The sequence below is a fragment of the Aquarana catesbeiana genome, linkage group LG10, assembly GCF_042186555.1.
Source record: "Aquarana catesbeiana isolate 2022-GZ linkage group LG10, ASM4218655v1, whole genome shotgun sequence".
Taxonomy (NCBI): domain Eukaryota; kingdom Metazoa; phylum Chordata; class Amphibia; order Anura; family Ranidae; genus Aquarana; species Aquarana catesbeiana.
In genome coordinates, this window is record NC_133333.1 from 84,464,449 (window position 1) to 84,488,637 (window position 24,189).

Below are 24,189 nucleotides of genomic sequence, written 5' to 3' on the forward strand. Positions count from 1 at the left end.
CATAACTTTGAAGTGACAGCATGGAGTATGCCATTTCTTCAGAGCGCATGTGCTAGTGATGTCAATGGCTGCGAATATCTCCTAAGCGGTGCACGTTTAAGAGATATTCTTTGTACCTACAGGTAAGCTGTATTATCGCTTCCCTGTAGGTACAAGTGTCTAAGCGGTGTTTACTATGGCTTATTAGAAAAGCATACAATATTCTATCATTCTTGCGTGATATTTTGCTTCATATATGTCTTACAGGTTGGTCTTCTCTCTGCACTACCCCACTTGGTAATGACAATCATTGTACCCATTGGAGGGCAGATAGCTGACTTCCTGCGTAGCAAAAGAATAATGTCCACAACCAATGTCCGTAAAATGATGAATTGTGGAGGTATGTATTGTTGGTTAATGCAATCAGTACTGAAGTTGGGCATTATTTGATCTACCTGATGTGGTATACATTTTGGTTTAGGACAAACTAGTCCTTTTTTGGCAAGGCCAGTCGTTTTAAGACTGCAACCTTAACTAGTTGAATTAGAGGTATCAAAAAACTTTAACAACAATTTTTTTAGATTGTCCTGATCTGTGGATATCTGATCTGTGGAAATTAATACCAAAAAAGAAGGGATTTGTGACTACAAATGAGTTCCATTGGAAAAGGATTTTGCAAAGGTCATTATAAAGTTTGGTAGTTGTTGCTGACGCAAGTGAAGTCACCAAGACTCACTTTTTTTCAACTCTGGGGTTTACAGTACCAAAAAAAAAAGGCAGTGCATATGTAAACTTATGGCATATACTATTTAAATGAATTTAAATTACACATTAAAGGATAACTGGTAATGCATATATATAATATTTTGTATGCAGGTTTTGGTATGGAGGCCACACTTCTTCTAGTTGTGGGTTATTCACACTCTAAAGGAGTAGCCATTTCTTTCCTTGTTCTAGCTGTGGGCTTCAGTGGATTTGCTATATCAGGTAAGTCATTCAAATTGTATAAATATCCAAAAATAATGTAAAATCTTGTATGGTTAATTTCCCAGTGAAAAAGTCACAAAGTGAAATACATCAGCATATTCAATAAAGTAGTGAGGGTTCCTTGGCACAAATAGCAGTCAGTCATAGCAACCAATTAGATTTTGGCATACTGCAGTCAATTATGCAACGTAAATTCCGATTTGTTGTTATGGATTATTGTATTTTATTGCATTGAACTTTGCCTTACTGAATAAGTAAGTGAATAATTGGTTTTCCACTATGATGTATGCACCCATCTAATGCATTTAATGCAGTGTTATTCGAAAGTCGACATTTTCTAAATGTTTTACACATATATTGGTTAAGATATGTATGTACAATAACCAAAAATGTATAGATAACCAAAGTTTTGTAATAAGCAAAAATCACAGTAAAACACACACACAAAAACTGTGAAAGTTTACTGAACCGAAAGACAATTATTTCAGTTGCAAAAGGCAAAGTATAAACTCCATTAAATGGCTAGAGCATTGAAAATGGGGGAGGTGGGAAGAGGAAAAGTAATTGGACCGAAATTGTTAGAAGAATCTTTGTCAGGTTAATTTGCAACCATAGCTTGAAATGTAGATGAGTCACTATACACCTGCCAGCACATCAACAATGTACAGACTTTTTCTGGAACGGGGCTATCTTCAGCCACCAATATTTCCATTGCCATAATGTCATTGAGTAAGCAGGCCCATTCCAAAAGATGGGGAGGAGAAAAAACATTTCCAATGATGGGATATACTGTAGCTACCCATGCTGCCAACATGCAATGCCATAAAATGCCTTTTTTAGTTTTTAAAATGGACCGACCCAGTCATCATTGACAATAGGGCAACCTGAACATCAGATATGCCAGTAGAATTATATGAAGTGAATACATTCTGCCAAAATTACGAAAGCAGACAACAATCCCACCAGACATGGAGATATTCTGAGCATCTCCAGCACAGGCTGGAGGTGGTCAGGTGCATAGGATGCCGATCTATCGGGTGTCATGATCTAGGGTCAGGCTCAAAAAACAGTTGCTATAGCAGTAGGGGAACTACCACCAACCAGTAGGATAGGTACACAGGCAGTCACCCTGGTGAATGACACAGTCTCACCTGAGGTGCAGAATCTAAGTACTAAATGATGTTCACCAGAGCTTCTTATGTGCCATGTCATGGTCCTCAGGATCACCCCCCCAAGAGATGAGCAAGCTGGGGTCCAGTAACAGATAAGCAGGTAGGGATCAAACAGAAGCGTAGTCAGTAAACTACCCAAAGGTCAATAAGGAGTGGTAGCAAAATATGTATGGCAGCAGGGAAGACCAGAGAGAGATACTGCCTGGAGAGAGCACAATAATCTGGCAAACAGGAAGTGCAGAGACATGGCTTAAATCAGGAAGTTCATAGGAGGAGCAAAGAGTTCAGGGTTCAAGACAAGCAAGGTTCAAGACAGGATCATTCAAGGAATTGTCCAGGGAACTGTACAGCATTCACGGTAGCTCAGCAAGGAGAGACATTGCCTGACACAGCAGAGGTTCCAGGTTCACAATCAGGCCCTGACATGAGGTCCGGTACCATAGTGACTTTGTCTTGTAACTCTTCTCTAGAGATGGGCTGAACACCCCCGGTTCGGTTGACGGCAGAACTGTCGAATATCGCAAAAGTTCAGACCCGAACAATGAACCCCATTGAAGTCTATGGGACCCAAAATTGAAAAATCAAAAGGCCCCATTTTCAAGGCATATATGCAATTATTGGCAATACAAAGGGTACGGGGGGGGGGCCTGGCAACTGCCCTGGGGGACATGTACCAATGCAAAAAAAACTTGTAAAAAATATTTTATTTTGAAAGGAGCAGTGAATTTAATGATGCTTAAAGCGAAACAATAAAAATGAAACATTTAAATTTTCTTTAAATATAGCACTAGGGGAGTCCCCTTAGTCTGCCTGTAAAGTAGCACATCTGTACCGTGTATAGAACCCGCTGCAGCAAAACTGAAATGTATAAAGGAAAAAAAAAATTACATTTAAATTGATTTTCCCTGCAAGCTTTCTTTATTTGGACAAGCTGGAATTTAGACGCTGGGCATATGGGGGCAGGGAGTGTTTGTTTTTTTCGCTGCAGCACCTGGGGCAGAGAATTTTGTCTGCTATACTCTACAGTTGGTGGTATGCTGCTGGCAGACGTGTTGCAAAGACCTGTGACACCCTTTGCTATACCATTGTCAGTAACCGGTGTGACCAGAAATGTGTGGACTGCCACAGAGAATACCAGGCACAAGTTATTTAAAAGATAAGTGAATAACATAAGTGTAAACGCACCTCCAAAATACCAAACTGTGTAAAACAAACCAGAGAACTAAACAGTGACACACAATGAACAACTGCCTAAAGCAAATATATACAACAGGTGCAGAATGCAAAGCGTAATCGCACAGAGCCATGGTCATACACGTGAGATCAAGCAGAGGGAGCTGGGAGGCAAGAAAGGACAGGGAGAGGGTAACGGAGACAGAGAGAGCAGGTGGGAAGGAATCAGGTTGCAGGGTAGGGATCAGGGTCCAGAAACAGGATGCAGGATGTAGGAACACTGAAACGCAGGTCAGGGGCACATGGAGACAATACCAAAGCAGTGAGGAAGAGCATGCACAGGGTTTAAATAAATACACTTCCTGCAATCAGCATCAGATGATGACTGATGGCATGAGATGATGTCAGCTCTGACTGCTCAGAGACACCCACTGGTGGACACTGGAACTGCAGCCTATAAATCTGGAAGCCACAGTGCCACCAGCAGGTGAACTCTTCCCTGACAACCATCATCCCTGTCAGTGGAGGCTGCTGAGAGGTCATGAGATATAGTGGGGGGTAGACATGAAAGGTGGAGAGTGAGGAGAAGAATTGTGCCCCTTGTGTGTGGCTTTCAGGTGCTTTTGCTAGCAGGCTGAGTAGTGGGAGGTTAAATGCCTTGTCAAGCATGTGGTACCCAAATGGCTGGTGTTTTTGCCACGCTTGATCTGCTTGAGGCAGAGACTGCAAATTGCAACAGTGCGATCGGCTGCACATGTGCTAAAAAAGGCCCACACAGCTAAGTTGTGGGAAGTGGGCCCGGGAGATAACAGCTCCACAATCTGGTGGAATAAGATGGCTGTTCTCTACTCTCTCTACTCTTTCATGGGGGCTGCCTCTGGAGGACACCCTGCCTTATTTGGGTTGTTTCTTCCCCTCACTTTCCTCCTCTGCTCTATCCATCACCAAAGTTGTGTCAATGACCTCAGCATCATTATCCCCTCCATCCTCATCATTACTGGAGCCAACTTGCCAAAACGTTGTAGCTGGGGGAACACGTCTGCCAATTTGTTGTCTATCAGTGTTCTCCCCTCTCTGTAGACTCATGTTAGTCCCTTCCTCTACCTCAGAACCAGCATCAGAATCAAGTAATATCTGTGCATCCTCAAGATGCAAGTGGCTGGTGCTGTGTTTAAATAATTCAGCTGACAGGAGTAGCTGTGGACAAGGAGGCAGAATAAGCCGATCTGGCAGCTATGGTGGACTACGCACTAGTGTCAGCTTGGGTCATAGACGATGAGGAGGATGAGGATGGTTTAGTAAGCCAGTCCACCACCTCCTCGGCATGCTGTGGCTGGATAGCACTGGCAACATCACTAAACTGAGAAAAATGTGCCCTGCCTGAGGTTGAACCACATCCACCTTTGCCTGTGGACACAGAAGCTGCTGGTCCACTCATAGTCGCATGGGAACATATGCTTCTCCTTGTTGGCCCCCCGGACATGATATTACCCAAATTTAATAGAAAGTGGGAAATGTGTGTTTGGATGCACTTTTTTGAGTAGCGCTTTCTTTTGGTGGTATTTGATCACCTCTGGATTTTTTATGTTTTGCTCTATAAATGAAAAAAGACAGAAAATTAAAAAAAACACATTTATATTCGTTTCTGTGATAAAATTTTGCAAATGATTATTTTTTCTTCATAAATTTTGGCCACAATTTATACTGCTACATATCTTTGCTAAAAATAACCCAAATTAGTGGATATTATTTGGTCAGTGTGAAAGTTAGAGAGTCTACAAGCTGTGGTGCAAATCATAAAAAAATGATCACACCTGATGTACTGGCGGCCTATCTCATTTATTGAGACCCTAACAAGCCAGGAAAGTACAAATACCCCCAAATTACCCCTTTTTGAAAAGTAGACATGGTGAGTTTTTTGAAGTTGTCATTTTTTCCCACAATTCTTTGCAAAAATAAGATTTTTTTTTCACAAAAATGTCATTGTTATTTCTCTCACATGGCATGTGCATACCACAAATGACATCCCAAAATACATTCTGCTAATCATCCTGAGTATGGCGATACCACATGTGTTGAACTTTTTCACAGACTAGCCACATAGAGAGGCCCAACATACAGGGAGCACCATCAGGTGTTCTAGGAGCATAAATTACACATCTAACTTGTGGACTACCTATTAAACTTTTGAAGGCCCTGGAGAACCAGGACAATAGAATTGCCCACAAAATGACCCCATTTTGGAAAGCTAACACCTCAACGTATAATCTATGAGGCATAATGAGTCTTTTGAATGTTTCATTTTTTTCCAGAAGTTTTTGGAAAATGTGGAAAAAAAATGAAAACACATTTTTTTTTTACACAAAGTTGTCCATTTATAAGATATTTCCAACACAAAGCATGTACATAGCAAAAATGACACCCCAAAATACATTCTGCTACTCCTCCTGAGTAGGGATGGGCCGAACACCCCCCCCCCTATTTGGTTCGCACCAGAACATGCGAACAGGCAAAAAATTTGTTCAAACATGCGAACATCTATCTATAGTATGCCTGTAAAGTGGCGCATGTTTCCCGTGTTTAGAACAGTCTGACAGCAAAATTAAATTTCTAAAGGAAAAAATAGGATTTTTGTACTCACCGTAAAATCCTTTTCTCTGGAGTTCATTGACAGACACAGCTCCATTCTCTTGACCGTAGGGTTATATCTTCCTCCTTTTAGGAGAGACTAGGCAGAACATGCATTGCATGTGAAAAAAACAGAACTATATAGTTCCGACAGGGGGCGGTCCCTCTGATAATAACCCCTCAGCCTGCCTCCTGCAGCTCAGTACGTCAACAAGCAGTATAACGTAAATCAATAGGAGGGGTTGGGTGCTGTGTCCGTCAATGAACTCCAGAGAAAAGGATTTTATGATGAGGACAAAAATCCTATTTTCTCTTTCGTTCATTGACGGACACAGCTCCATTCTCTTGACCGTAGGGACGTCCCCAAGCAGTATCATAACAGGGGGTGGGAACAGCAAAACAGAACTTCACCCACAACCAGAGGTGCTCCCCAAATGGAGGAGTTAGCCTCTGAATCAATGGCAGTAGAACCTGCGGGCAACAAATGCATCAAAAGCATGGACAATTAAAATGAAACTTTGTCCAACAAAAGAAAAGAATGTAAATTGCAACAATTACACGGCCACCTGCAAAACTTTGCGGCCAAAGCAAGCATCCGAAGATGCGCTTACATCAACTTTATAGAACTTTGTTAAAGTGTGAACGGACGACCAAGTTGCCGCCTTACATACTTGGGAAACTGACGCTTGATGTCGGAAAGCCCAAGAAGTCCCAATTGCCCTGGTGGAATGGGCTGTGACAGGAAAGGGGGGCACCTGCCCCTTGAAGGCGTAAGCCTGGACCACGATCAGTCTGATCCACCTGGAAATAGTAGTTGACGAGACCATCAGCCCTTTTTTCAGACCAGCCACCAAAACAAACAATGAATCTGACTTCAGGAAGGGAGCCGTGGCAGACAGATATACCCTTAGGGCCTGGACCATGTCAAGGGAATGGAGGGCCACCTCTTTAGGATGTGTCGGCTTAGGACACAGAGATGGTAACACAATGTCTTCATTGAGGTGGGAGCCCGAAACCACCTTCGGCAAAAAGGAAGGTTGTGGACACAACACCACCCTATCCCTGTGGATAATCAGATAGGGTGACTTGCAAGACAAGGCCGCCAGCTCAGAAACCCTCCTGGCAGATGTAATAGCCACTAAAAAGACCACTTTCTGAGACAGGGTCAACAAGGGAATTTCCCTGATGTTCTCAAACGGCGGTTTCTGAAGCGCCGACAGCACCAGGTTCAGATCCCACGGAGGTAGGGGTGAACGCACCGGAGGGACTACATGCCAAACCCCTTGCACAAAAGTGCGTATCAGTGAGTGAGACGCCAGGGGCCGTTGGAAAAAAACAGCCAAAGCTGAAATCTGTCCCTTGACGGTGTTCAAGGCCAACTTCTGGTCCACTCCTCGCTGTAAGAACAGCAGGACCCTAGCCACAGAATAGGTACATGGGCGCCACCCCATCTCCTCACACATGGAGAAATAAGCCTTCCACATACGATGGTATATCTTCCGGGAAGAAGATTTCCTTGCCCTCAGCATAGTGGAAATTACCGAGTCTGACAGACCTCGGTTCCTTAGCACCTGGCTTTCAACAGCCACGCTGTTAAAGCTAGCGACAGTAAAGCAGGATGAAGTATCAGACCTTGCGATAGGAGGTCCTCCCGCACCAGCAACCACCAAGAAGCATCCGCCACCAGGTGTATCAGATCAGTGTACCAAGGATGCTGAGGCCAATCTGGGGCAATCAGTATGACTGGGATCCCCTCGGCCTCCACTCTGCGGAGCAGACGTGGTAACAGTTTGAGTGGAGGAAAGGCGTAAATCAGTCGGTACTGCTCCCATGGAGCCACCAACGCGTCTGATACGTCCGCCCAAGGATCACTTGTCCTGGACATGAACCTCCGCACCTTTCGATTGAGCCGAGAGGCCAGAAGGTCCACATCTGGTGTGCCCCACCGCAGGCAAAGAAGCCTGAACACTTCCGGGTGCAGAGCCCATTCTCCTGGGTCCAGCATCTGACGACTTAGATAGTCCGCCTGCCAGTTTTCTACTCCCGGGGATGTATATAGCTGACAGGGCCGGTACGTGTCACTCTGCCCACTGAAGGATGTGAGCGACCTCCCGTGCTGCAGCCAAGCTTCTTGTTCCACCTTGATGGTTTACATACGCCACCGCCGTGGCGTTGTCTGACTGGATCCTGATCGGACGTCCTTGTAGTCTCATCGACCATGTGGAGAGGTATAGCCTGATCGCTCAAAGCTCAAGCACATTGATCAGTAACTGGGATTCCTCCCTCGACCAGAGACCCTGTGTCAATTGCACTCCTAGCTCTTCACCCCAGCTGGTCAGGCTGGCGTCTGTTGTGATCACTGTCCAATGAAGGAGTAGGAATGATTTCCCGGACCGAAGAGCCGGGGATCTCAGCCACCAGAGAAGAGAGTCCCTGACTAGCTGGCTCACCTAATCCAGGGATAATGGAGATTTGTCCCATTTTGACATTGCGCGTACATTGGGCGTACTGTACTGCCTCGAATGAAGCCACCATAAGGCCCAAAACTCGCATGCAGAAACGCAGCGACGACCACCTGCGGCTCCTCAACTGCTTCACCGCGGTCCTGAAAGTCTGCAGCTTGTCTGAAGGGAGAAACACTCTCGCTTCTACAGAGTCCAGCAGTAAGCCTAGGTACTCCAGACGTTGAGTCAGCACTAGCACCGACTTCTTGAGGTTCAACACCCACCCAAACTCTTGTAGTGTGTGCATGGTGATCGCCACATCCTCCCTTAATTCTGAGGCAGAAGCTCCCCTCAGAAGGAGGTCGTCTAGGTAACCCATGATTGCGATCCCACGTTGTCGCAACAATGCTAAAATTGGAGCCAATACCTTGGTAAAGACTCGAGGTGCTGAAGCCAGACCAAAAGGGAGAGCCACAGACTGGTCGTGGTCTTCCCCTACTGCAAATCGCAGAAACCTCTGATGCCTGAGGCATATGGGTATGTGCAGGTACGCGTCCTGGATATCCAGAGATGCCAGGAAGTCCCCCTGATGGAGTGCAGCGAATACGGAGTGAACTAATTCCATTCTGAACCTCTGTACTTTCACAAAGCATTTGAGAGCTTTTAGGTCCAGGATTGGACGTACCCCTTCCTTTTTGGGGACTACAAACAGATTGAAATAAAATCCCTGAAACCTTTCCATTTCTGGAACAGGCACTATCACCCCGCGGCTGAGCAGGTTCCTCACTGCCCCAAACAGGGCCTCCCGGCGAGCCGGGAGTAAGGGCATGCCGGAGGGAAAAAATCTGTTTGGTGGCCAAGAGAGGAACTCTATCTTGTAGCCCAATTAAATCAGTTCACAGACCCATTTGTCAGACAGCCAAGAGGCCCACCGAACTGCAAACTCCCGAAGGCGACCCCCCACCCGTGTGTTGGGCAGGGGCAAACCTTCATGCGGTAGCACTTTTGCTCGTGGGCTTGCTGGGCTTGCGAGACCAGGGACGCTTCTGTCCCTCAGTAGTCGCCCTGTCGGACTGGAAACGTTTACCTGAGATCCCGGGCGGACGAAAAAGCCTCTTTTGAGTGGAAAAGGAGGGCCCTTGCCTGCGGCGTGGCTCCTTACCCTTCCTGGATTGTGGGAGCAGGGTGCTCTTCCCACCTTTGACATTCTTAATAATGTCATCCAGTGAGGCTCCAAAAAGCTGCTCACCAAGGAAAGGCAAATCCGTGAAAGCTTTTTTTGATGCCTGGTCCGCAGACCAGCATTTTAGCCATATCAGGCGCCGCAGCACCACTGCTGATACGGATGCTCTGGAGAGCAAGGGAAGTGTATCCAGGGCCGCATCACAGACATACTTAAGGCCATGCACCAACTGGTCTGCTAGTTCCACACAGACTGGAGGAGACTGCTGTTTCTCCAATTCATGGTGCAACAGTTTCGCCCACTCAGTAAGGGTCTGCGACACTAATGCCGTGGCCAGGACCAGTCGTAGTGCTGACCCCGCCACCGTAAAGATGGATCGGGCCACTGCCTCGGCCCTCCTGTCGGTAAGGTCCTTAAAAACAGGAGTCCCCTCTACTGGGATCGTGGTTACTTTATTTAACCTGGACACTGGGGGGTCCACGACCGGGGGAGCCGACCATTTCTTAAGAAGGCTCTCCTCAAAAGGGTAATGCACCGCCATTCGTTTTGGGACCGAAAAGGTCCGTTGCAGGCTACCCCATTCCTTGTATATGAACTTATCAAAATAAGTCAGATACGGAAACGCCTTAAGTGTACGAGCTGGCTTAGGGGCCCCAAAAGGGACCGCCACCTCGGCAGAAGATCCTGCCGCATCCTGTATTTTCAGGGTATCACGCACAGCGGTGATAAGTGCTCCAACTAGTGCTTTTTCCTGCGCGGACCCGGACACGGAATCATCCTCACTGTCCGATCGGTCCTGGTTAGCGTCCTCTGACACATCAGAACAGGGGCCGCCAATCACTGCGGGGCCCGAGTCTGAATCAGAGCTCTCCCCCAGAGGACGGGGGGCAGGGGCCGTTTCCTACCCCTCTTGCGTCCGCACACCGCCTCCACCCTGGCAACAAACGTTTCAAGGACCGCCGACAAAGCGTCCATAGGCACCGCACTATTTGCGGGCGAACCGGTTGCAATTGCAGGGAGATCTGGGGAAGAAACACCAGGTTCTGACGCTATGCTGACCCTCCCTGTCTGCCACCCTTGGGGACTTAGGACAAGGTGCTCAGTCCCACCCTCCTAGCTGCTACAGACTGAGGGGCTCCCACTACAGGACTCATCACCCTGACCGAGAGCTGCGCCGTTATGCTGCTGCTGCTGACTGTCTCCTGTGATAGTGCACAAGTGTCCTGGAACAAAAAACGTGCCGTTCTGAGCACAGGAACCAGTGCTGTGTGGAAAAAAGTGTGCAAGGCTACAAGAAAATGGCCGCCGGGCATCCTGTACATAGGACAAAAACACAGGGAAAATGGCTGCCGAGCTTCAGGAAAATGGTCGCCACCACGTTTTTCACATAGGCTAACAGAAAATGGCCGACAGCACAACTGTACACAGGAATGTACTTAACACAGAAAGCCCACAGACACCCTGAGACACAGAATCAGGGACACAGACAGCCAGCACAGCCCCCCATCAGGGATAAGAGCCCCCCAGAAGACCCCTGCCCAGATACACACACTGCTAGTCATGCAGCATCCTCCACAGGGGGGAGGGAAAACAGGGACAGGGAGAGAAGAAAGGGAGAAGAAGGACCCCCTAATCGACCTCCCAGGGATTGCCCAGCTGCTCAGTCCTGCCGAGACAGGAAGAGCTGTACTTACCTTTCGGACGAGCTGGGACATCCCATCACAGACCCACAACCGAGCAGTACGGAGTGGCTGCGGGCCACGGCACACTGTGACAAAGACATCCGTAGTCCAGTCATATGTGTGCCCCGGAGCATGGAGCTCACCGCCAGCCCCTGGAGCCTGAGGGGCATGTGGTGGCCGACCCAGCATGTAACTAAGGCCTACACACGCTCGATGGCCAGGCTAGGGAGACTACAAGGATCTATATTATCCAGCCTGTCACCCAGCTGGCTGTTGATAGAAGATCACAGGATCTTAAAATCTTGCGCAAAAGGCAAAATCCAGAAAAAAAAAAAACAAAACAGGCCCGATGGTCCGGATAGAGAGCCTAGGTCCTTCTCCTTTGCTAGGCAGAAAAAACTGAGCTGCAGGAGGCAGGCTGAGGGGTTATTATCAGAGGGACCGCCCCTTGAGCTGAACTGTATAGTTCTGGTTTTTTCACATGCAATGCATGTTCTGCCTAGTTTCTCCTGAAAGGAGGAAGATATAACCCTACGGTCAAGAGAATGGAGCTGTGTCCGTCAATGAACGAAAGAGAAAAGTCATTTAAAAATACTCGCAGCTATAATGAATTGTCGGTCCGGCAATACACATAAAAGTTCATTGATAAAAACGGCATGGGATTCTCCCACAGGGGAACCCCAAACCAGAATTTAAAAAAAAAATGCGTGGGGGTTCCCCCAAATTCCATACCAGGCCCTTCAGGTCTGGTATGGGTATTAAGGCGAACCCCGTACCGAAATTAAAAAAAATGGCGTGGGGTCCCCCGAAAAATCCATACCAGACCCTTATCCGAGCACGCAACCTGGCAGGCCGCAGGAAAAGGGGGGGGCGAGAGAGTGCACCCCCTGAACCATACCAGGCCACATGCCCTCAACATTGGGAGGGTGCTTTAGGGTAGCCCCCCAAAGCACCTTGTCTCCATATTGATGGGGAGAAGACATTAATAAAGGAATTGTCAAAAACCGTCTATTGTCTTTTTTTAACATTTTTGACACTTTTTGTGTGAAATGGTAGGGGTACATTTGTACCCCATTACCAATTCACACGGGGGGTGGGATCTGGGGGTCCCCTTGTTAAAGGGGGCTTCCAGATTCCGATAAGCCCCCGCCCGCAGACCCCCTCAATCACCGGGCAAGGGTTGTGGGGATGAGGCTACCCTAAAGCACCCTCCCAATGTTGAGGGCATGTGGCCTGATACGGTTCAGGAGGGGGGGCGCTCTCTCATCCCCCCTCTTTTCCTGCGGCCTGCCAGGTTACGTGCTCAGATAAGGGTCTGGTATGGATTTTTGGGGGACCCCACAACATTTTTTTTTTAATTTTGGCACGGGGTTCCCCTTAATATCCATACCATACCTGAAGGGCCTGGTATGGAATTTGGGGGGCCCCCCACACATTTTTTTTTTTAATTTTGGTTCGGGGTTCCCCTGTGGGGGAATCCCATGCCGTTTTTATCAATGAACTTTTAAGTGTATTGCTGGACCGACAATTCATTGTAACCGCGAGTAGTTTTAAATGACTTTTTCCTTTAGAAATGTCATTTTGCTGTCAGACTTTTATAAACACAGGAAACATGCACCACTTTACAGGCATACTATAGACACCCCCCAGGTATGAAATTTAAAGGAATATTACACTTTTATTGTTTCACTTTAAGCATTATTAAGATCACTACTCCCGAAAAAACTGCCATTTTTCAAACTTTTTTTTGCATTGATACATGTCCCCTGTGGCAGGACCCAGGTCCCCAAACACTTTTTATGACAATAACTTGCATATTAACCTTTAAAATAGCACTTTTGATTTCTCCCATAGACTTTTAAAGGGTCTTCCGCGGCTTTCGAATTTGCCGTGAACACACCAAATTGTTTGCTATTCGGTGAACGGGCGAACAGCCAATGTTCGAGTCAAACTCATTAAAGCCCATCCCTACTCCTAAGTATTGCAATACCACATGTGTGAGATTTTTACACAGCCTGGCCACATACAGAGGCCCAACATTAAAGTAGCACCTTCAGGCATTCTAGGAGCATAAATTACACATCTCATTTCTCAACCACCTATTACACTTTTGAAGGCCCCGGAGCACAAGGACAATGGAAATACCCACAAAATGACCCAATTTCGGAAAGCTAACACCCAAACGTATAATCTATGAGGCATAATGAGTCTTTTGAATGGTTCATTTTTTTCCAGAAGTTTTTGGAAAACGTGGAAAAAAAATGAAAACGCATTTTTTTTACACAAAGTTGTCCATTTATAAAGATATTTCCAACACATAGCGTGTACATAGCCAAAAGGACACCCCAAAATACATTCTCCTACTTCTCCTGAGTATAGCGATACCACATGTGTGAGACTTTTACACAGCCTGGCCACATACAGAGGCCCAACATGCAAGGAACACCGTCAGGTGTTCTAGGGACACATAGCATGCACATAATATGCACATACCAAGAATTACACCCCAAAATACATTCTGCTGAGCAAAGGGTAAACAAAAGATTACATGTGGCTTTATTAGCACAGTTGTCCACAGGAGGATAGCACTGGTCCAGGCAGCAGGCAGGGACTTGGTCAGCAACAGTGAACGCAATTGTCCAGGCAACAATCAGGAATACTGTCCATAGTCAGTTCAGGCAACAGGCAGGGATACTGTCCATATACAGTCCAGGGTCAGTGCAGTCAGAGATCTTGTCAGCAGTGCCAAAATATTGGTCCTGGTAGTAGGCAGGAACATGGTCCATTTAGTGTGGTCAGTTCATGCGACAGGCAGAGGCATGATGGCAGAAGTACTACAGGCAGTAGGCAGAAGTAGGGCCTCGTTCAGGACAGATTGGGAACAGGGTAGAGGCTTCTCCCACCCAAATATCTTTGAAGCCTCCAGACCCCAATCTAGGAATGAGAAAACAAAAAAAAAGTTTTCTTCATTCAGAAAAACAATTCTGGAGCCCCTCACATATGTAAGCCCCCTGTTTTATGAATCCCACTAGTCCAGTAGCAGGGTACAAGATCAGTCCAAGAGGCAGGCAAAAAACAGTCCAGGGTCAGTTCCAGATCAGGCAGAGGTATGTACATAATCAGTAGGCAGAACGGGCGTGGAGGTAAATGGCAGGACTGAGGATTATGTTTACCATACTTCACTAATAATGTAGTGAAGTATGGTAACGGCAGAATCAGTCATCTATGCAGAGGCCTGGTTGGGAAGGACACTGGGGACAATATTAAGTGATGTCTCTTCTAACTCCTCCTCTGAAACACACCCAGCATTTTTTCTGACGTTTTTGGTCTGTTGGTCTGGGAGGGGTTTTATCGGGAAAGTAGCATTCGGAGAACCTGCTAATCACATTGGATCAAATGTTTTTAGGTGGGCCATTCAGGAATATAAGGGCAGTGATGATTTCCTCCTGGTAGCCAAGGAAGGGTTGTGGGCTTTCGGTGGAGTTGCTGTAGATTATATAGGAGTTTTATATAGCCAAATTAAACAAATTGATACTTTTTTTATACCAATGGTATGTTCGTCTTGTGGCAAGGTAGGGTTCGAGCATTTGGTCATTGAAGTCGACTCCCCCCATGAACAAATTGTATTTGTGGATACATGTTGGCTTTTGGGTTGGGCCATTCCTTCTGAGGATCTCCACGTAGGTATTATTGTGGATCAAAGGCATAAATTGGGTTAGAATCTTAGGAACAAAGAACACGGAGGAGAGATAGGTTTGCTTTAAGAGCATATTAAATATGGGCATTAGCCAATGCATCCCATTGGGTAATAAATTGAAAAGAGTGAACAAAAGTCCTGGAAGGCTTAACTCCAATGTAAAAATGCATATAAAAGCAAAGGAGAAGGCCTTCAAAAAATACTAGGTTGAGGGATCATCATCCACATTCACACTTTATAAAGAATGCAACAAGAAATGTAAGGGTGCAATAAGGACGGCTAAGATAGAACATGAAAGTCACATAGCGGAGGAGAGCAAAAAAAATCCCAAGAAATTCTTTAAGTATGTAAACAGTAAAAAAAGGAGGACAGACCATATTGGCCCCATAAAGAATGAGGAAGGACATCTGGTTACAAAGGATGGGGAGATGGCGAAGGTATTGAATTTATTCTTCTCCTCAGTCTTCACAAGGGAATCGGGGGGGGCTTCAGTAACCAAAGCTGCAGTTTTTATCCTCATGACACATCACAGGAAGCACCTCCATGGTTAACAGAGGACAGAATTAAAATTAGACTTGGGAAACTAAACATTAATAAATCACCGGGACCAGATGGCTTGCACCCAAGGGTACTTAGGGAACTCAGTCAAGTAACTGCCAGACCATTGTTCCTAATTTTTACTGATAGTCTACCGACTGGAATGGTACCAGTTGATTGGAGAAAAGCCAATGTAGCACCAATATTTAAAAAGGCCCCAAAATACATCCCTTGGAATTACAGACCAGTTAGCCTAACATCAATAGTATGTAATCTCTTGGAGGGGATGATAAGGGACTATATACAAGATTTTAGTAATGAGAATGGTATCATTAGCAGTAATCCGCATGGATTCATGAAGAATCGTTCTTGCAAAACCAATCTATTAACCTTCTATGAGGAGGTGAGTTGCCATCCAGATAAAGGAAGGCCCGTAGACATGGTGTATCTGGATTTTGCAAAAGCATTTGACACAGTTCCCCATAAACGTTTAATGTGCAAAATAAGGTCCGTTGGCATGGACCATAGGGTGAGTACATGGATTGAAAACTGGCTACAAGGGTGAGTTCAGAGGGTGGTGATAAATGGGGTGTAATCAGAATGGTCAGGGGTGGGTAGTGGGGTCCCCCAGGGTTCTGTGCTGGGACCAATCCTATTTAATTTGTTCATAAACGACCTGGAGGGTGGGGTAAACAGTTCAATCTCTGTATTTGTGAACGATACTAAGCTAAGCAGGGCAATAACTTCTCCGCAAGATGTGGAAACCTTGCAAAAAGATCTGAACAAATTAATGGGGTGGGCAATTACATGGCAAATGAGGTTCAATGTAGAAAAATGTAAAATAATGCATTCGGGTGGCAAAAATATGAATGCGATCTATACACTGCGGGTAGATCCTCTGGGGGAATCTAGAATGGAAAAGTACCTGGAGGTCCTAGTAGATGATAGGCTCAGCAATGGCATGCAATATCAAGCTGCTGCTAACAAAGCAAACAGAATATTGGCATGCATTAAAAAGGGGATCAACTCCAGAGATAAAATGATAATTCCCCCGCTCTACAAGACTCTGGTCCGGCCGCACCTAGAGTATGCTGTCTAGTTCTGGGCACCAGCCCTCAGGAAAGATGTTCTGGAAATGGAGTGAGTACAAAGAAGGGCAACAAAGCTAATAAAGGGTCTGGAGGATATTAGATATGAGGAAAGGTTGCGAGCACTGAACTTATTCTCTCTGGAGAAGAGACGCTTGAGAAGGGATATGATTTCAATATACAAATACCATACTTGTGACCCCACAATAGGAATAAAACTTTTTCGCAGAAGGGAGTTTAACAAGACTTGTGGCCACTCATTAAAATTAGAAGAAAAGAGGTTTAACCTTAAACTACGTAGAGGGTTCTTTACTGTAAGGGTGGCAAGGACAGGCAGTGGTCTCAGCGGGTGGATTGATAGTTTCAAGAAACAATTAGATAAGCACCTAAACGACTGCAACATACAGGGATATACAATGTAATACTGACATATAATTACACACAATAGTTGGACTTGATGGACTTGTGTCTTTTTTCAACCTCACCTACTATATGTAACTATGTAACTAGGTAACATCCCTTCTGTCCACTTCACAACCAGAATTTACTTGTTACGCAGACTCGCCGTCTCCCCTCTTCTTAACTACTTGTTGACGAGCCTTTGAGGAAAGCCCTTCCTGTTCTTTCTTACAGTGCCACATGCTGGAGTGTTCTACCTTTGAAGGTTGCGGAACAGGGGCAAACTCGTATAGAAGTTGTCTACATACAGGTGGTAGCCTTTCTCCAGGAGTGGGTATATGAGTTCCCAAACGACTTTCCCGCTCGATCAGGGGGATGCAGCTGGGTGTCCTTCCCTTCATATACTGTGAAGGCATATGTATACCCTGTGGCTCGGTCATATAATTTATACACCTTCACCCCATAGCGGGTCCTTTTGCTGGGGATAAATTGCTTGATTATCAGCTTGCCAGTAAATTTGTTAGGGCTCTTGTTGGATTACTTGCTATAAATTGTTGTGCATACAGGTTGCACTGGTCCACAATTGATGCTAGCAGGTCCTCTGTAAAAATTAAGTGGAAGAAATCTATCGGGGTAAAATTCTGCAAAAGAAACATCAATTGCAGCCACTGTGCCCATCAATTGCAGCCACCGTGCCCATCAAATGCCGCCACTGTGCCATTAAATGCCGCCACTGTGCCCATCAAATGCCGCCACTGTGCCCATCAAACTCTGCCACTGTGCCATCAAATGCCGCCAGTGTGCCCATTAAATGCTGCCAGTATGCCATCAAACGTTGCCACTGTGCCCATCAAACGCTGCCACTGTGCCATAAAATGCCACCACTGTGCCATCAAATGCCGCCACTGTGCCCATCAAATGCTGCCACTGTGCCCATCAAACCCTGTGACTGTGCCATCAAATGCCTCCACTGTGCCATCAAATACCACCACTGTGCCCATCAAATGCTGCCACTTTGCCCATCAAATGCCACCACTGTGCCAACAAATGCTGCCGGTGTGCCAATTAAATGCTGCCAGTGTGCCATCAAATGCTGCAACTGTGCTATCAAATGCCGCCACTGTAAATCCCCCCACCCGTTTACTCTCTGCCCCCCCTCGCACTGCCCGGCATTTTCCCTCTCTCGGTGGGGCAGCAGGTGACGGCCACGAGCGGGGTCCTCCATGCATCTCCTGCCATCCTCATCTCTCGTCCTCTCCTCCTGATAGGCATCCAATAGCCGCGCCTATCGTTTCAGCCAATCAAGTGATGGGTAAAAGACCCACACACCTGATTGGCGGAAAGGTGGTTCAGTGTTAGGAAAGTGAGTATTAATTAGCTTTTCTAACACACCTGGGTGGACTGTGAGCGTCAAGCATGGCACTCGCAGTTCACCTATGTTGAAGCCTATTAGAGCCTATGGCTCTAATCAGGTGCTTCAAAAACACCCCGTCGCTGTAATTCAGGCGCCCGAAAAGGTGCCGGATACCTAAATATGGGGGTGGCAGTGGTGGCCATGGATAGATTCATGCTATGTATGAATCCATCCATTGGTCATAGAGGGGGTGGCTGGAGAGAGGGGGCGGATGCACCGCCACTGATAAACACATGCACATACACATACATGCACACTTACATACATACATATGCACACACACATGCATACATGCATGCACACACACACACACACATATAAACACACATACAGTAGATAGATAGTCTTAAAAAAATGGCAGACCTTTACCTTAGCTACGGCATTGTAGGGGGAGACAAAGAGCATAGCACTGTGCTTTCACTTTAGGTTAATGTGCGGAGCTCTCTGCTCAGTGCCACTGATTACAGATTGCCTGACGATCAGGGAGCTCGTCTCAGCCACCCCTGCCGCTCCTCCTATCGAAGAGTACGGGGGGCTTTCAAGGGCCCCCTCAGCAAGGGGCCCGGTCACCATGGCGATCTCAGCAACCCCTATAATTCTGCCACTGGATGGGTTGTTGAAAATAGGCATCAAGGGGCCTGGTCTGTGCGAGTCCACGTGGAATAACAAATCTGTCCCAAAGAAAGAAAAAGTTTTGGTCCAGATAAGGAAGGGAGGTTAGCGGTGGTCATTGGGTAAATGAGCAGGGGAGAGCCCATAAGTCAAAGGGGAGAGAGCTTGTTAAAGCTGGACCCCTCTTTTGTCAGACCTGTGATGGAACCAATCAGATAATCTAGTCAGGATGGCTTTGTGACAGAGTTCAAAGTCTGGGAGGTCTAGACTCCCAGGAGGCTTAGGCTTACTGTGGACCAGCAGCTTCAGGCACAGGGATGAGAACCCCAGATAAATTCCAGGACCCATGACCGTTGAGAGAAAAAATTCTTAGGTGGGTCTACTGGGATCACATTAAATACATACAGAAAGTGGGGAATAATATCCATCTTCAATGTGTTAGCATGGCCAAACCACCATGAGATGCGAGTACTATTCCAATGCTTCAGAGATCTGTCAGAATACGTGTTCCAAGGTAAGTAATATGATTGCTTCTTTCCTTAAAGGGAAACTGATAATGGAGTTCAGTACCTAATCTGGGAGAAAGAGAAACATTCAATAATTCAGATTTGTAAGCATTGACGATGAAATTACTTAGGTTTCTGAAAAGCTCACATTTGACCACGACAGTCAGGAGGCTTGACCATGGTTGAGAAAAGTCTTAGGTGGGTCTGTTGGGATTGCAATAAATATAAAGAGAAAGCACGAAAAAATATCAAATTTATTAACATGGCCAAACCATGAGATGCAAGTGCGTTTCCAGTGCATCACATCTTTTGGACGCTTCCATTAATATTTTAAGGTAGTCGAGGCGATAAAGCGATGAGAGATCTGTCGGAATATGCGTTCCAAGGTAAGTAATATGATCGCTTCTTACCTTTAAGGGGAACTCACGCTGGAGTTGGGTCCCTAATCTGGCAGGGAGAAACACATTCGATATTTCTGGTTTGGAAGCATTTACCTTGAAATTACTTAGGTTTCCTAAATGCTGGAATTTGGCCACGACATTGGGTAGACTGATGTCCAGTTTAGTAAGGAAAAGAAGAAGATCATCGGCGAAGAGAGCCAACTTGGCTCTTTGAGCCACTGTAAAGTGTTTCGTTATAAGAATGTAGAGCAAGGGAGAAAGAGGACACCCATTGTGGATGGTGAAATGGTCTGGGGGGGATACTGTTTGAACGAAACTTGGCTTAGGGGTTGCTTTAGAGGGCCATTATTTTCAGTAGAAGAGTGTCCCTGAGGCCAATTTGGGGCATAGTTGCCTCTAGAAATGGCCAACTCACCCAGTCAAAGGCCTTCTCAGCATCAACAGTCAGAAGGCACAACAATATATGTTGAGAATGGGATTGTCCTATATTGTTTAACCCTCAGGAGGTGTTATTTCTAGCCTCCCTCTCTCTTACGAATCCTACCTGATCACCATAGGTCAAGATGGGCAGGTGTGGTTGTATGCAGTCAGCTATCGAAAATTTGGCATTGAAGCTAAGAAGCTAAATGGGCTGGTAGCTTCTGCAGTTTGTTGGATCTTTCCCGTGTTTAAGAGTGAAAGTAATCTGAGCTTCCAACATCTGGGGTGAAAAGAGGCCCTGTGACGAGACCATTGAATGATTTCAAAAGAATTGATGTTAGCTGCTCCCGTAATGTCTTGTAGAACCTAGTGTAGAAGCTATTGGAGCCGGGGCTCTTATCAGTAAAGAAGCTATAATGTGAGAAAGCTCATCATCAGTGAATGGGGCTTCCAATTCATTCAGATTGTTTCTGTCGGCAGAATGGGGAAAGTCGTGGCTTTTAAGTAAGATTTAATGCGTGCCAAGAGATGGTCATGGGGGATGTCAGCGTATATTTCCCTTTAATGTTGTATAATGTATGATGATAATTACGGAACGTGGTGGAGGTTTTGCTCAGTTTAAAAGTGAGAATGTTGCGGGAAATATGAATGGCAGCAATGACAGTTAGGGCAGATCTGCAATGTAGTTTACAGGCCTACAAACAATCGCACTTGACCTCTAACACATAGGAGGTAGGGCACAGATGACCCCTCACTGCTAAAAACACTGATCAATGAGTTGTCGCAATTGTGTTCTAAAGTTAGAGAGCTGTAGCAAACTTTCATTGAAACCTGTGTGTTTGTGGTCCAATTCCATGAGGCGATAAGGCTGTTTTAGGTGTGTCCCATGAGCGATAAAGATACCATGCAGGACACATTTGAAAGCTTCCCAATGGATAGAGGCTGAAATAATGTTCCAAGAGTGAACATCACGAATAGCGTAAAAAAATTGTAATACTTCCTTAAGACAGGAAGAGTTCTGTAACAAGTTGTCATTCAATCGCCAGAAGCCAAGACTATGGGGCCTGTCCAGGATGGCAATAGATATGTAGACAAGGGCATGGTCAGACCAAAGGATGGGATCAATGTGCGCAAAAGGGGAGCAGTCTAAGAGGTCAGGGGAGACAAAAATGTAGTCAATATATACTGTATAAAGGGTATTATGGTAGGTATTATGGGGGGTTGAGAAAAAACTTTTATTTTGTGAGCTTGGTAAAGAATCTTCAAGCATTTTATGGGTAAGTTGAAGCCATTTACATTAAACAAGCACATTTTTAAAGGAGGAGGGGGGGGGGGGGGTGAAACTGAACAGGAAAGGACAAAATACAACCTCTCACTAACTAAAAGAACAGAGGAGCTAAGCATATCAAGGCTATATTCTGAATAAACCTAATCTAGTGACTTAGGGGGGGATAGGGAAGCCTAGGGAAATGTACTAGCAAGCCTCTCCTCTGGCTCTCAATATCTAAACTATAAACATTGAAACTAGTAAATGAGGGGTCACCAGCGAACACGATGAGAAAAGATGGGAGCAAGAAGAAAAGTTAGTGGCACCCTGTGGGTATGATCGGGTGCCCTCCCGACCCACGCCTGGAAACCTAAAGGCCCAAGGAGTAATGCAGGGTGCTAAGTGGGCCTAACTATAGGACAATTGTCCTCCCTATGGGGGGACAGGAAGGGCAGCCCGCCCTGCCCAGGATGATAAGGCCATGAGAGTCAACAGTGAGGTGAGGGAGCTATACAATGACAATGACAATGACAATAACATGAAATGCTGCATAGGTACGGTATCAAATGCAGAAACGTTAAAATTTAATAAAAGAGTTTGCAAACATTATTAAACACCAGCAATAGCATACCTCTTAAGAAAAGAAGAGTATAAAGGGTGGAGAGACCCAGCAAACTTCACAAAAATTGACAACAAAGAACAGTAAGATCGAATGTGAAATCAGGTATAGAGTTGCACTATTGTGAAAAAGCAGGAGACAAAACTGTGATAGAAGGACAAAACCAGAGAAAATTCCCAGCTCAACTCACCAATCAGTCTGCTTACCAACAATTAACCTGTCCAACAGTATGCGTTAAAAACAGGGGTTTAGTTAGCACACATTTGCAAACACATGCGTAAGCTGTAAGGCCCCTTCACGGCACCCTGTATTACTTGCAGTCCTAACCCTTATAAATTTATGAGAGTCTCCACAGTGAAAGCACATGCATTCTAATGGAGAGATAAGGGGCAGGTGGGCCTGGATGGATGGTAGAAGTCAGCTGCGGCATCCACCGATTGGTTGGCTGGATGCTGCGCTGCATTCTGGGAGTTGTAGTCCGGACTGTGTTCAAGTTCCTGGAGGCAGAGGGTGGAACTGAGCAGTGCAGCAAATTACAACTCCCAGGAGTCTCGGAGGCAGGCAGAGGCAGGGCGTGCGGTGTGCCCAGGGATGTGTCCTGTGACTGGCTCAGGCTGGAGTGGCTGCAAGAGAGTGAGACAATGCAAGTTGCAACTAGTTTCGAGGACACAGAGAGAAGAACTGACTGAGAGAGCAGCCAACATACTTTCAGTGAGACAAGCAACTTACCCTCCACTACACTCCCGGAATCTTTGGACTGGAGGCAGGCAGAGGTAGCCAGGGCACACCAGGGGATGCACATGACTGGCTCGGGCTGGGCGCTGGCTGCAATTTGGAAGTTGTCATCACCCCCCAAGAGGGCGTGGAAGGACCTACTGAGCTGGCTTCACTGAGGTGAGAGAGAGACTCAGACCCCGACACCCCCAACATCCCATTCCCCTCCCCCCATGCACCCCATTTACCCTGCCCCAGTGCCCTGCCTACCACCCAGTAACCTCAATATAGGAAATAGCCCTCAACACTCTCTAGCTGGCAGGTCCTGTGCTGGCCATAGCCTGTGGGTCCTGCTGACCATGGCCTGTGGGCAGTGGCATTGGGAGGGGGGCTGACCTGGGCTATAGCCCCGAGTGAGTCCCCAAAAAGCTCCAGGTCTCGGTATTACCAATGACCATTATTATCCCCGAGTCCCAAGGCCTGGGGTTGGCCCGGGAACTCTGGGCTATTGGCCGCTTGCCCTGAGGCAGCTTTCAGGCTGGTGCACACCAGGCTGCCTCTGAAGGGAAGGGGGCATGAGCACCATCGGTTTACACAGAGCGGGGATCTCCGTCTCCCGCTTACCTGATGCGGCCGAGTGACATATGAAGTCCCACCTCCTGGACCGGCTCCTATGATGGACGTCATACTGGTCCAATGTCGGGACGTGTAATGTCCATCATATTAGCCAGTCCAGGAGGCAGGACTTAGTGTGACAACGGCCGCGCCGGGTAAGCTGGAGATCCCCGCTCTATATAAACTGGTGGCTCTCCTCTCTCCCCATACACTGGCAAGTCTGCGCTGATGGACTGTCTGATCAGACTACATTGATGGGTACAGGCAAGGCTGAGCTGATGGGATGGGCACTGTGAGGCTGAGCTGATGGGCACTTGTGAGGCTGCATTGATGGGCACTGGTCAGGCTGCACTGATGGGCACTGGTGAGGCTGCCTTTATGGACACTGGTGAGGCTGCATTTATGGACACTGGTGAGGCTGCATTTGATGGACACTGGTGAGGCTGCGTTTGATGGACACTGGTGAGGCTGCATTTGATGGGCACTGGTGAGGCTGCACTTATGGGCACTGGTGAGGCTGCATTTTTGGGCACTTGTGAGGCTGCATTTATGGGCACTGGTGAGGCTGCATTGATAGGCACTGATTAGGCTGCACTGATGGGCACTGATTAGGCTGTACTGATGGGCTCTGGTGGTGAGCTGATTCAGTGGT

The 24,189-nt window shown here is 46.5% G+C and overlaps 1 protein-coding gene across 1 annotated transcript in view; it reads left to right on the forward strand.

Annotated features, from left to right (window-relative positions):
- The window catches only part of SLC17A7 (solute carrier family 17 member 7), a 312,589-nt gene that overhangs the window by 272,429 nt on the left and 15,971 nt on the right, over window positions 1-24,189 (forward strand). Inside the window, exons 9-10 of the mRNA XM_073602352.1 lie at window positions 247-379; window positions 856-966. Coding sequence (XP_073458453.1) covers window positions 247-379; window positions 856-966 — 244 coding nt within the window. The remainder of the gene's footprint in view (window positions 1-246; window positions 380-855; window positions 967-24,189) is intronic.